Source organism: Anas acuta, chromosome 5 (genome assembly GCF_963932015.1).
Source record: "Anas acuta chromosome 5, bAnaAcu1.1, whole genome shotgun sequence".
Classification (NCBI taxonomy): Eukaryota; Metazoa; Chordata; class Aves; order Anseriformes; family Anatidae; genus Anas; species Anas acuta.
In genome coordinates, this window is record NC_088983.1 from 5268179 (window position 1) to 5282388 (window position 14210).

Consider the following 14210-nt stretch of genomic DNA (forward strand, 5'->3'; position numbering starts at 1 on the left):
TCATTCTAACATTTTTCTTTCTTTTTTTTTCTTTCTTTCTTCTCGAGCACTTCCCCCCACCCCCTCTCTTTCCACCGCCTACCCATTGTGAACCTAATTGCACGTCCCAGGCTGCAATTAGTCCACATGCTGTATGAAGTTCACTTCATTATGGCTTTTTCGGCCAGTCCACTCCAACGGGCTTTGCAGCAACACCTTGCCGGTGCTTTGATCCCAGTGCCCACGCTGCCACCTGGCACAAGAATGATAAAAATCCTAGAACCACTAAGGTTGGAAAAGCCCTCCAGGATCACCTGGTCCATCCCCCTACCACCAATGTCACCCCTAAACCCTGTCCCCAAGCACCAGGCCCAACCTTCCCTTGAACACCCCCAGGGACGGGGACTCCCCCACCTCCCTGGGCAACCCGTCCCAACGCCTGCCTGCTCTCTGAGCAGAAATGTCTCCTCATTTCCCACCTCAACCTCCCCTGGCACAACTTGAGGCCATCTCCCCTGCGCTCCCCACCTTCCCCCTGCTCTCCCCACCGCCCTGGGCTGCTCTCTCCCCATTTCTTTCCATTTTCCAGCTGCCCAGCACCCCGACGTGCCGCCGAGGGGCTTTTCGGAGCCCTCACCCATCCCCAAACCCCCTCCGTCTCCTTCCACCGGGGCACGGCGGCGCCCACCACCGACCCCCGGCGGCCCCGCAGGGAGGCGGAGCTGAGGAAGAGGAGGAGGAGGAGGACGAAGAGAAGAAGGAGGAGGAGGAGGAGGAGGGCGGAGCGGCGGTGGGCGGGCGCGGGGCGGCGGCAGCAGCCGGGCTCCCCGCGGCCCATTCGCCACCGGCACCGGCGGCCCCGGAGGCAGCGGCGGCCCCGGCAGCGCGGAGCTCGGCGGCCCCCCGAGGGCAGGGCCCGGAGGCAGCGGCGGAGCCCCCCCCCCAAGGCGGCGATGAAGGCCAGCCCCGGGGCCGCAGCCTCGGTGGGATCCGGACCGGCACCGGCATCGGCACCGGGATCGGGGCCGGTGCCGGGAACGGGGCCGTCGGGGGGAGCCGATGCTCGCTGGAGGGAGAAGGGCGAAGCGGAGGCGGAGCGGCAGCGCACCCGGGAGAGGCTGGAAGCCACGTTAGCCGGGCTGGGCGAGCTGGACTACCTGAGGCAGAGGCAGGAGCTGCTGGTGAAGAGCCTCCTGCTGCGGCGACCCCCGGGGGCGCAGGGGGGCCGAGGGGAGCAGCAGGCGGGCGAGGGGCCGCCGCCGCGGAGCCTGGAGGAGAAATTCCTGGAGGAGAACATCCTCCTCCTGCGGCGGCAGCTGGTGAGCCCCCGGGACCTCGGGGTGCTTGGGGTGGCGGCAGGGCGGGTGGGGGCACCCCGGCACCGCAGCCCGACACCCCGTCCCGTCGGGGCTGCGGGTCCCGGTGATGCTCCGTGCTCCCCGCGGCTCCCTGCCCGCATCCCGGGGGGAGCCCGGGGGTGGCTCTCGGGGACCGGCTGGAAGGGAGAGCCCCGACGGGGGTCGCCGCCGCCGCCTCCCGCAGCCCCGGCGGCGTTTTGGTGGTGGCTGCCCGGCCCTGACTGCCATTCAAGGCAAGAGATGCGCTCCCCTTGCCTTGAATGGAAGTGGGAAGCGAGCTCCTGGCTCGGCGAGCCCCAAAGGAGGCGCCGGGAGCTGCGGCGGGCTCGGGCTCGGGCCCCGCGCGATAAGGGGCTGCTTTTGGGGGAAGGGGACTCGTGAGGGAAAGGGAGACAGAGGCAGGCGGCACGAAGCGGCAGATCGGTTTGCAGTGAAAATAGCCCACAGCTGCGCCTGGCCGCCTTTGTGCGCGGCTCAGCATTTGCTTTCACCGGGGGAGAAGTTGGACGGCGTGATTTATTATTTGCTCCCCCTCCCCGCCTTTTTTTTTTTTTTTTTTTCATCCTAGCCTTTTGGTGCACCTCATATAGACTGATTTCCCTCTCTTAAAAGCCAAAATGATGATCTCGCTGCTCGGCAAGAGCCGTAGCCAAGTACCAGGGCACCGCCACCCGAAGAGGGGCTTTGTGGCAGCGCTTCCATTTGTGCACTTGACGTTGCAGGCAGGGTGCTGGCTGGGCTGGGGGGACAGCGGGGGCAGTAGGTGGCGCCCTCAGGCACCTCTCGAACCCCAGCCCGGCTTCCAGCCTTCGCCAGAAAGGTGGGAGAAGACTTGGGTCACCCCTTCGGTTCTCCAGGGATGGCGATCAAAGCCAGCGCGGCTTCAAACGGCCTCGTTCGTGCTGTTGGCGTTTGCTTTCCCTTTGCCCGAGGACTGGCCCTCCCCAGGGAAAGGTTGTCCTTGATTTAATGGGTTCAGAGCGAGCCCAGTTATGAGCATCAAAACTCTTTGTGAGGGGTGTATTGGAGCACCGCTGGGCACAGATCAAATGATGCACTCGGAAAAAGAAAAAAAAAAAAAGAGATAAACCTTCCCCCTGCTTCCCCTACTTTCCCCAAAGCCAGAACAATTAAAGAGTATGAAGCAGAACAGATGATGGATAAGCAACATTATAATACACACAGGGAAACTGATTGCATTGACCGTGGGTTAATGAGTGCCTTACAAAATCATTTCTTATTGCTTATTTTATGCCATCAAATTACCTTCATAAATAGCCTTAGAATTCATCTCGCAGCAATTTTGTACAATTATAATGGGAGAAGAGGAAGAATTTCTCTTCCTTCCTGCTGCACTGCAAAACTAATAAAAGGGCGGTGATCCCAGCTCTGGGAATCTTGCTGCCTCTGTGGTGGAATATGGGCTTATACCGTGCAGCAGAACGAGGCGGTTCCCACACTACAGACACTTGTTGGCAGAGCCGCTCGTCCCATTGTGTGAACAGATGTGATCTCTGACTAGCATCACTGCGGTGGTGAACGTCCCCTATTACACTGGCAAAGCTGTATTTTCCCTGAAGTAACCCATTTCATATGTGCAGGTCTGGTTTTACCATATCATACAAAACAGCTTTGTTGTTACAGCTGCGTTCTCGCAAAAGAGCGCTTTGCCAACACAGTGTATTGTGGGGCACGCTCCTTATGTGGAGCTGGCTGGAAAAGGCTGGAATGAAGTGCCTGCATAATTCTTCGGTTAAGTGTTTATCCAGAGCATGTATCTAGAATTTCGGGACTTTGTCCGGTTTGTAATTTTTTATTTTTTAAAGAGCGTTGACATGATGCTCAGAGGGAGAAGGCTGATAGTCTGTGGAACCCCTTTGTGTCTGTCCCACTGAAGGAGCTGACGTTTGTCGTCTTGTTTTCCAGAACTGCTTGAGGAGGAGGGATGCCGGCCTATTAAATCAGTTGCAAGAGCTAGATAAGCAAATAAGTGACCTCCGTCTGGACGTGGAAAAAACGACAGATGAACACCTTGAGACAGACAGTCGTCCAAGTTCAGGTAAGGCCAATGTGCAGCAGGACGGAGCCTCTGAGTACCTAGAATTAAGCAGCCTGTAATTTTCAGTACTACAACAGAAAATGTCTATAGCACATTCACACTCTGATAATTAGTGCCAACTAGGAAAGTTCACCTACTACTAGAGAGGTTGCTGTTTGTAGACAACATATTCAGAGGGATGTTTCAAGCTTAATTAGATTTTTAGTGTTTGGGTCACGTTTTTTTCTCAAGGCCACCCACAAAATGTTCCAGTCCTCCTGTGTATTAGGAAGGAGTTTGCAGGAAAAATGGTAAAAGCAAGCAGCGACAGCAGGAAAAAGATGTCAAAGTTAATCTTGCAGCCAGATGGAACAGCGAATCTTAATATCTGATCCCTGATGTATTGAATTTCATTCCATTCTAATTGTGTTGAAGCCAATAAATGGTATTTAACTATGGGGAACCTTCCTTAGCAGCATCTAGACTTTTGATGGCAATAAAAAGTGGAAAACCCACCAACCAATCACTTGCACTGTTAAAACCATTGCTTATTTCTAATTTGAACTTGACTTGCTCCCATACTGACTTATTTTAAAATGCTTTTCTCCCATAGACTAAGGTCTTTTCTAATGCTCAGCTTTTTCTCCTCTTGGAGGTGCTATACATTTTAATTCCCAGCTTTTTTTGATGAGCTAAACAGGTCAAGTTCATTAAGTCATTTGTTTCAAGGCATTTTTCCAAGCTCTTAAATAGCTTTATGGCCCATTTCCAATTTTTTAGCTTTGTTTTAAGCATGCTGGATTTGAGGACTAGGCACACCGTTCCAATGTCTTTCTTTACCAGTGCCATATAGACTGGTGAAGTCATTTCCCAACTGCTATTCATTAGTCCCTTTGTACATCCAGCAATCTCATTAGCTTTTTTCTTTTTTGCTTTTTTTTTTTTTTTTCCCATATCATTAAGCTTGATTGAGCTGCTTTTCCATGCTGACTAAGTCCTTTTCAAGAGAATTGTTTTCCAGGATGCATCCTCGTTTTGTAGACATGATCTGCATTCATTTTTCCTAAATGTACAATTTAAATCTTGATTATAGTGTGTTGTATTTTTCTTGGGTAGACCCTGTTTACCAAGAAATACAATTTTCTGTGCCTGCACATTTTTTACTATTCTTCTTTCATGTCATCCTAAATATTATATCTATGTCCAGAACTTTTTGAAAATAATGGATTGCATTGGGCCCAACACTTGGTAAAAATTCTGTAGTCAGGTGATAGCCGGGGAGTCTGTGTTGCAATATGCTATTAAATGAGTGGGCTGGCAAACACAGCCTGGAGCCTTCTAGCTAAAATCCATGAGCCCCTGTAAAGGTTAAAACCCCAGCTCCTATAAAGGTTAAAAAAAATAAAGTTTAAAATATCATATGCTGAATAAAGTTGTGCTCTTTTACTTTTAAGTGCCTTACTATTAAACTGAATTCTTCGTAGCAGTAAGGATATTACTAAATTGTGCACTGCTTTTTTGGATGACTGAATGAAATCCCATAACTAATTGCAATAGAGTAAGCCAACATAAACACGAGCATGACTGCCTTTCTAGGGACACAAATGGTAACTTTGTGTAGACATAACTAATATAAATCCAAACTCTTATTTTTATAGGGTTTTATGAGCTGAGTGATGGAGCTTCTGGATCGCTCTCGAATTCGTCTAACTCTGTCTTCAGTGAGTGTTTATCCAGTTGCCATTCTAGCACTTGCTTTTGCAGCCCTTTGGAGGCAACACTGAATATCTCAGATGGACGCCCTAAATCTGCAGGTATAGTAAAAGCAGGTCGAATACATCATACTCCAGGAGGTGGCTTTGGCTTTGGAAATACTGCCTCAGGAGTATCTGGGTTGGATTAACCCTTCTTCTTTTCATTTGATGTGCTGTGCTCTGAAAAGATTCCAGTGCCTATCATGTACATGTGTCATGAGGCAGGACCGTTTGCCTTCCACCACTCCAGCCTCACATGTGAATCTGTTGCCCTAAACATATGAAAAAAAAAACCCACACATGAAAATATGACAGCTGCTCTACCCAGTAGAGGGCAGTGGTACATACGCACATAAACACATTAGTCGGCTATTTTCTCATGATTTCTTTTAGAAAAGCATTTTTACTAAATAGCAGTAATTAGAAGTACCTCCACAGCCATACAATATAGCCACACTTGTCCATATTAAAAGTGACAGAGTAAGGAGCTAGCTGCAGGGCGCAAGTTGGTCTGTTTGTAGCAGTCATTTTGTCAGTTCTGAAGGTCCTTAACACCCAAGTGACCATGCTGAGGTGTGTTCTTCGTTTAGGTATTACAGGCAAATAGACATCATGAACAGGGAAAACGTATTTTGTCCCTGGCAGAGAGCTGCTGAGTTTCCTTTGACGGCAGGCTGAAGTTGCAATCCTTAATTTATGTGATGGTAAAATAGGAAGGCCTCCTCTGTCCTACTCTGTCCTGCTTCAGTAGGACTTCTGTGATTGAGCATTACTGGTTGAAGTTGCAGCCGTACTCATTCAAAAGCCTTAAGTCCATTCTGGGTTGTGGAGGATGCTCGTAACCATAGTATTTCTAATTTCCATTCTGCTCTTTAAGGTTAACTTATAGTGAATTTTTGTGAATCGAGGACAAAATAATTCAAGTTCTTCTGACTCAGAAGTGAGAAAATTCAGCCTGGGATACATTCTTTCTGAGATGCTGAGAACTCCTCTAAGTTATCCTTTGAGCAGCTTGAGGTAATTTAATGTTCCCTGTTGAAAGGTATATGGGATTTTCAGCAGCCATACATAAAAAGAAAAACATGCATAAGGCTTTCCAGCAGATTGCTTTGCTGTTTTTTTTTTTTTCTTCTGTGTACAACATGAAATCTAAAACTCTCATTAATCATACCGTCTCACTTTTAGGGATGAAATTTCTCAAACTGGCACGTTTCAAAGAAGTCTTTTTTGGCAACATTTCCTGCCTCTGACATAGAATTTAGGAAATGTGGGAAAACTGTGAGGTGATCTGGAGGAAGTGCCTGTTCTTACCTTCCCTGTTCTCCCTCTCCTGCCCACACAGGAACATCATCTCTATCAGCTAATTTCATCAAAGTATGTGAGACCTCTTTTGAAATAAGCCTTAGATAAGTGGCAAGCACTGAGCATTCAAATTTGAGAACCCTGGCTGAAGTTTCTAGCCCAAGGGTAGAAAACAAAACTGACAGTGATCTCCAAGGATCATTCAGGTTGTCCCCCTACCCAGGAAGACAAAATGAACTAAACCTTAAGAAAATAATAATCTTAGGTGCTTGGATTGAAGCCTTGCTTGTAAGGTTGCTTGTCTCCTAAGTGCCTTAGCCATTAAATCTGACTCATGCATCTTGAAACGCACTGGATTTCTCTTCCACAACTCTCTTTGCAGAGCCAAGGCTAGGTTATTGGCTGTATTGACCTGCAATCCTTGTACTTGTGTGGAAAGATGAGCCTGTTTCCCATTCTTTCACCTCTTCTTGTTCAAAATGCACACCTATTATTATTTACATTATTACAATTATAAATAGTTATCATGCTAATAGTAGTTATAATTATAATAATAACAACAATAAAATTAAGTCTGGATTTTCTTTTTTGACCCAAGACATACTTGGAAAAATCTGGAAGTGAAATTTGTCAGTAAGCTAGAAGCAATTTGTTGGTCTCTTGTCTATGTTTTTTGTTTCCCTTTGGGCAAAGTAAATTCAGAGTTATCCATCTGAGGCCCACAGTGAGTTATACAGGTGACAGTGTAACACACAACCATGAGAGACCATTACAGGCTTCTGGGTGGCTTGGATATTAAACAGGAAGCTCTCAGTAATCTAGGCACAAGTTTGAAATCAATGTAAATACTCTCATCAGGGCTGAGATTTTTATTTTTTCAACAATTTAGTCATGTTGACGCAAACCCTCCCTAGCTGCAGGTGGGAAGAGACCCATAGAAGAACAGTGCTGCTTGTATAGCGGTTGAGCAGCATCCCTGATAGAGAGATTTCTCCTGTTTGAACAGCACTGCCGTAGTGAAAACATTACACCACTTGTGTAGATGAGACCGGAGCCCCTGACAGCGTGTGAAAAACAGCAGGACTGTCACTGGCAGGCTCTCTAAACTCTTCTAAAATGCCTTTCAGATCTCATAGGCTGGATGGATTATAATAAGGAAGGCCAGCATGAGGACCAGACCGCAGGCTCTGTCTGTCGCTCTTTGTCCACACCGCACTCAAATTCCCTCGATGTCGTTGCAGATGTCCACCCAAAGTACCAGTGCGATCTGGTGTCTAAAAACGGGAGTGACGTCTACCGGTACCCCAGCCCTCTCCATGCGGTCGCTGTGCAGAGTCCCATGTTTCTTCTCCCTGTGACTGAGAACCCACAACGAGAAGAGGAGAGACTCGGCTGTGATATTACCGACGTTTGTGCTGGATCTGAAATAGACTCAGGAAAAGCAGCCGATGCCTTTCTCCCGCCGGGCTCCTGGCCTGCGTCGTGCCCATCCGCCAGCAAGAGGATAGACGGCTACATCTTAAGCCTGGTGCAGAGAAAGACTCACTCTGTAAGGACTAACAAACCAAGGACAAGTCTCAACGCTGATCCCACCAAAGGGATCTTGCGACACGGCAGCATGTGCGTCAGGCAGGCTGCCGGGGCGGTTTCGCACAGCAACGTCGTGAACCTGAAGAGCACGAAGCAAGCGTGCTTGCCGCCCGGTGGGACGGCCGCTTTGGACACCGTGGTGTCCTCCCCGCTCAAGCAGAGGCCGAGGGAGGCAGCTGGTGAGCAGGTGGAGAGTAGAAAGGTGCCTTTGCCACCAGCTTTTCCACCTGGTGCAGCGAGTGAAGCTCAGAGCAAGCATCTGCCACGTGGGGCCAAGCCAGCGCCTTCAGAGCTAAACCGGCACGCGGTGGCTACCACGGGGGATGTTCCCAAGGAAAGCGGCCAGATCTTTGCTGCATCTCCCAAAGAGAGCCCAGGGAAGCCGGTGGTGCTGCAGCCAGAGACCAGGGTCAGCCAGCCTCCCAAAAAGGTTCTGCTGAAGAGCAGCTTGCAGGCGGCTCACACCTCCTCGCCTCCTGTGGAGGAGAGGCCCACGCTGGATTTCAAAAGCGAGGGCTCCTCTTCTCAGAGCCTCGACGATGGGCTGCTGGTGAACGCCCAATACATACCGGCCCAGCAGCAAAGTGTTAAGCTTCACAAAGGCACCCGAAATGTCAAGATTTTGAAAAGCTCGGCGCTGAAACACAGGCCGCACCTCACCAACGGGCTGGAAAACAGCGCGCAGACATTGCGGGAGAAAGGCAAGCCAGTCGGCAAGAAGTGCCGCTTTCCTGAGGAATTGGATACAAATAAGAAACTGAAAAAGCCCTCCTCCAGGGGGAAGAGGAGCAGTGGCTTGCAGCCGGAGTCTGGCCTCCAGGGCCGGCCGGCCGGCCTCCATAAATCGGTAATCAGATCCCACGGACACGGCCGGGAGGTGGTGGTGGCCAAACCGAAACACAAGCGGGCCGACTACCGCCGGTGGAAGTCGTCGGCGGAGATTTCCTACGAGGAGGCCCTGCGGAGGGCGAGGAGGAACCGGCGGGATGGCGTAGGAGTCTACTCGCAAGTCCCCCTGCCATATGTCAGCCCCTACGCCTACGTGGCCAGCGACTCGGAGTACTCGGCGGAGTGCGAGTCTTTGTTCCACTCCACCGTGGTGGACACGAGCGAGGACGAGCAGAGCAACTACACGACGAACTGCTTCGGAGACAGCGAGTCCAGCCTGAGCGAGGTGGAGTTCGTCGGGGAGAGCACCACCACCAGCGACTCTGATGAAAGCGGGGGCCTCATTTGGTCCCAGTTTGTCCAGACGCTCCCCATCCAGACGGTCACGGCTCCGGAGCTGCATGAAAATGCAGCAAAGGCCTTTGTCAAAATCAAAGCCTCCCACAACCTCAAGAAGAAAATCCTGCGCTTTCGGTCAGGCTCCCTGAAGCTCATGACGACCGTCTAGTGAAGGGACTTGGTGGAATGTATCTGTTTCTGCTTTCGGAAGCAAGGTGCTTTTGTGTACATATTTCCACAGATTTTTTTTTTTTATACAAATATTTAAAACTTAAGGTAAATTATGTCACTTGTCTTCAGAACTTGGGTGGATACTAGTGCCTTTTAAGTGGAAATAAAAAAACATTACACTTGTTTAAAAAAAAACAAAACACAACACTGCCATTTCAGTGGTGAACAGCCTCCAGTGCATAGTATCAGAAGGCTTTGGAAAAAAAGGCTAATGTTTCCAGGAATGGATCTTCTTTGCCTATTTTTTTCTTTCCAGTTCTGGGTCTTATACAGGATATCAACAGCTTAAGGTCATAAGGTTTTAGGGGGTGAGGGGGAGGGAGTATGGGTGGTCTTCATGTTTTTTCTTGTTCCCTTTCTGCTGCTCCTCTTGCCACATCTTGAACTTGTTCCTCCTGATAGTCCAGCCTGATTTTTTTTCCTTTTTTTTTTTTTTTCTTGTTGATTCTCTTCTTGAAGCTGGCCTCTGTCCTCCCCCAACCTTCTTCCATGAGGAAAGGGCTCCTGTTAAATCTGTCTCCAAGGTCAAGTTGCCTTCTCTGGAGTGCACTCTGCTCTGATTTCCTGGGAGTCCCAGTGTGGACTGTGGTGGTGTTCAGAATAAACTGTTGGAGCAGCTGACCAAGGCTTAGTAGCTTCAGTATATTGTGTAAAACTGCTTTTGAAAAAAAATCATATGCATGTCACGTGCATGAGTATCAGTAGTTTTAATATTCCCGTTGATGTCCAATTTACTGTACATCATCAATGGCTGTTTTTATATATATATATCATTGTGTAAATTAATATAACACATCATATGCTGTAATAAACAGTCTGTTTTAATACTTTTTTAAAGTTTGTTACGCTGGGGCAGTGCCAGTCAATGGTTTTGTATTGGCGTTGTCACCACCTCGGTGTCTCTTTAATGTGGCCTGTTAACATTCCCTGGAATTCGTCATGCAGGAAATGGAGCAAGTTTAAAATGTTGCTGTGTATGTGATTTGTGCTTTGAGGGAACTGGATTGTCATGGCTCCTCTTGTTCTTGCAGTAGCTTGCATTTTTTAAGGGCAGGATGGGATTGAGGAGCTCGGAGATGTCTTCAGGTTGTTGCTTATGGGCAGCTCACATTGCGGAGCAGATGGAAATGTAATATTAATCCTCCTTGCTTCAGGGTGCTTGCAGACTTTGGTTAGTACAACTGAGGGGCAGATGGTAGGTTTCTGTAACCAAATGGATCTGTGTAATGCAACGGGCGTCCCTCTGAAGTGGCCGGTAAACGAATCACCAAAAGCTGCATGCTCAGGTGCTGGGCTGGGTAGAGGAGACTGTAGGCTCGGTGTCCCCGGTGCCTTCTTTATGCATGGAAACTGGCTGTGGCACAAACCTGACAAGGTTATGAGAAAGAAGTGACAGTTGTGTCACCCACTGTACTCTGTCTCAGTTTCTTTCTTCCCATAGGACTGGAGGTGAGTCTCTGCCAGCAAAGGAGAAAGGAGCTAACCGCAGACAACACTCCTTCCCTTTGCAGCAACAACTTTGTAGGTTGTCTGTGGGATGGCTGGAGGTTTATGGCAGGCATGTCTGATGGAGCTGGGCCAGAGAATGGGCCGCTTTCTGCAGGTTCATCTTCTGCTCTGGGATCTGTGAAGCAGTGGGCATACGACTAGCATGGATGCTGTGATGGTTAGGAATTTCAGGGATATGTGTGCAGCCCATCTGGTCCATAGCAAGGCTGGCTGGGCAGAGGCCTTCCTTTGTGGTTCCTCTGTGTCTTTCCTGCTGTCACCCACCTGTAAAGCAGAATGGTACTTTCTCAGGTTTCCTTGCATTGAAAATGTGGGAGGGAGAGATCCACCAACAGTTAAATGTCTCTAGGAACAGCTTCTGAGACAGTGGTAACACTTTGTCGAAGTGGTGGATTTCATCCTTTAATTTGCAGAGTGTAGTAAATCCTTAACTATCTCTGATGTCTCTCATATTATTATTATTATTTTTTTTTAGTAGAGGAACGGCACTTTCTGTATGGGGTCATGCAGTGTGGTCATAAGTTTCTAGATGCAGTGACCCACAAAGTCCTTAATGTCCATCTCCCATGATATAGGAGAATCTGTAACTCACCTTAGCTGGTTGCTCCTGTTAAAGCAGGAGCAATCTCCTGCTTTAAATCAACTCTCCTGTTGCTTTAAAATGGAAGGGTAACTTGTGTGTGTATATGTAAGTATATACATTTTATATGTTATGTGTATATACAAAATATTAATATAGAATAATTATTCCAGAAGTTGCTGGACAATGGTTGTTGCTACAGAGAGGGGAGAGAAGAAATGTTTGTTATGAAACACAGCATTACTGAAGCTGATCAGCAGCTCAACACATCCCTGTTAATAACTGACGGGTGTTATATCAAACAAAGGGAATGTCAAGAAGCTTGTCAAAGCTCGTGGTTTCTTTCCTAAAATCTCTCTTAATCATGCCACATAATCTCTCTTTGAGCGAGAAAAACACATGCAAATCCCTGTAAATCTCCTCAAAGGTGTAGCAGAGTAAAAGAGAGGATCTGCAGATGTGCACTGTCTCTGTGGCTGTAAAGGAGCTGCTGGTGGGAAGAAAACTGACCAGTGGCCTTGGAAAGATGAATTCTTAATTACAGTGCTATAGCATATTGTCTCTTACCGGGTGAAGGAGGCTGGTTTCCAAGTGAGTTGCTGAATAATTTCAGTTTAGGTAATTGAGTAAAATAACAAGAAATTCTCCATCTAAGTATCACTAAAACTGCATCAGTTGCAACCGCTGCATTCTGCAGCACTCTCATAGGGTAGCTTAATATCAGATGGAGAAATGCGCCGATGCTATCTCTGTTTTAATTGCATCTGAGTCATTTCAGTTTGGAAAAGGAATTTTCCCTTTCCTACATGATTTAGGTGAGCATCCAGAATCCTTTAAACAGGCCTACATCTCCCCCTTTCCCTTCTGTCCCCCCGTTTTTTTTTTTTTTTTTTAATAAAAATCTTACAGTGCTGGAAAAGTACTTGATATTGTCCCAAAACACAGCACACATTCTTTTCTCTGGTTCTGATTTAGGAAACATATCTATGTTAGTAAGTTTTTGCAATGTTAGGTTGAAAAACATCTGCAAAACTTGGAGAGCAGTTAAATATCTGGCACTTCTTTAAGCTACCTGGCTTTCCAGCTCCACAGCCTTGAGTCCTTGCCAATGTACTTTTCATAACGTTCGTGTTTTAATTATCCACAGTGTTTATGGTAGTCTCTGGAAGTTTGAAGCTGCGAGGTTTGTCTTCAGTGCACTGGGGCCTATTTCAAGGTGAGGACAGGTTATGGTGAGGAGGTTTGGGTTTATATCCCTGTGCTGCATGTATAGCCGAGTGCAGCAAAGCACAGAAGCACACGCTTAACATAAGGAACGTAGCTGGAGTGCTTCTGAGTTAGGTCCTGGAGTGTCACCGTGCATCTCTGAAGTACCATCTCCTCTAGTGCAGGGTTCAGCATCATGTACACTTCGAGGTGCTGTGATTCACAAGGGAGATGAGAGTGTCACAGCAGGTTTTTGGGGTCTGTCTTAAGCTCCATAAGCCCAGTCACAGCTGTGGGTCAGTGGATCACAAAGCAAGCTCGCCCTGCTGTGTGTGGGGTCAGAGAGATGCCTGGGTTTTTGCCTAGACATCCCAACTGTGCAGGACTTTGTGTGGACCTTGTTCTTGTCCTGAGAGATTCAATCCACTGGTGTCACGAGGGTTTGGAACAGCAGGGGCTGAAGGAAGGTGGCAACAGAGAGCCCATAAATGCAGTGGTCTGATTCTGGTTCACCTGTATTTCCAGGAAAGGCTGGAAGAAGAAAGTGTTTCAGTCTAATGCAGAGATTGGTAAGATGGACTGGGCTAGCCTGAATCCTCTGAGGGATTGTGCTTCATTTTTTTCAGTGCTCTTGAAATGATTAAGGCCACTTTCAGCAGTGGCAGTGGATGAGGTGCTTTAACTGTCTGGTCAAGTCCTGCAACAGCCTTGCTGGGACAAGTGATAAGCTCCAATCTCCCGTGTCTGTTTTTTCCCTTTCATATCCCAACTCTTTCTTGCAGAGAGGCTTCAGCTCACTGCCTTTGCAGCTTTCCTTGTTCTGGGCCTTCAGAAAGAATCTGTCCATCTCTTAAAAGCTTTCTAGTTTTTCTCCTGGTGTGGGATTCACCCTGGATAAGGACTGACAACTGATTTCCCCCAACAGAGTCCTTTACCTTCATTAATCCCAAATCTATCTGTTTGTTGGCTCTGAGAAAGGTCAGGAGCTCCTCAGGTGGCAGCCAGCAAAGCCATCCCTGAGGGACCTGCATCCTTTTCTGCCACAAAGAGCAAAGAAGGTTTTTATTAGCTGTGATTGCCATTCGGCAGATGATTCACGACACAAGGCATGGCTCTCCCTCAATGTGCTTTTCCTTGCAGGAGGGAACAAGGACATGAAAATTGTGAGGAAGCAGAAATGCCTAAAGATGTATTTAATAGCTAAATTCAGCATTTAGCTGTACCTTTGGAGCAGCCAACAATCATACATATAACATACATATAACTGAGCTGCTAGCACAAAAAAAGCTTTCCAACATAATTCTCGATTTTACAGTTCCTGTGCACAGTACAGAGAGGATACAGAGACTGCAAACCAGTGGAAACAATCTGCAAAACCCAGACCTATCTACTTTTCCTGTGAATTTTCCCGAAACTCCAAGGAATCGTGTTGATGC

At 47.9% G+C, this 14210-nt stretch overlaps 1 protein-coding gene across 4 annotated transcripts; it reads left to right on the forward strand.

Moving 5' to 3' along the window:
* Positions 1 to 766: 766 nt before the first annotated feature.
* On the forward strand, positions 767 to 10306 carry DACT1 (dishevelled binding antagonist of beta catenin 1). Of its 4 annotated transcripts, none has more exons than XM_068682428.1 (4): positions 767 to 1298; positions 3264 to 3396; positions 5034 to 5096; positions 7559 to 10306. In XM_068682428.1, the coding sequence occupies exons 1-4, from the start codon at positions 933 to 935 to the stop codon at positions 9415 to 9417; spliced, it is 2421 nt and encodes an 806-aa protein (XP_068538529.1). In that variant the 5' UTR covers positions 767 to 932; the 3' UTR covers positions 9418 to 10306. The 4 variants fall into 4 exon arrangements, with proteins under 4 accessions (XP_068538529.1, XP_068538528.1, XP_068538531.1 ...); XM_068682427.1 differs by having other exon boundaries at positions 768 to 1298; positions 5034 to 5189; XM_068682430.1 differs by having other exon boundaries at positions 768 to 1298; positions 7673 to 10306.
* The last annotated feature ends 3904 nt before the right edge of the window (positions 10307 to 14210 follow it).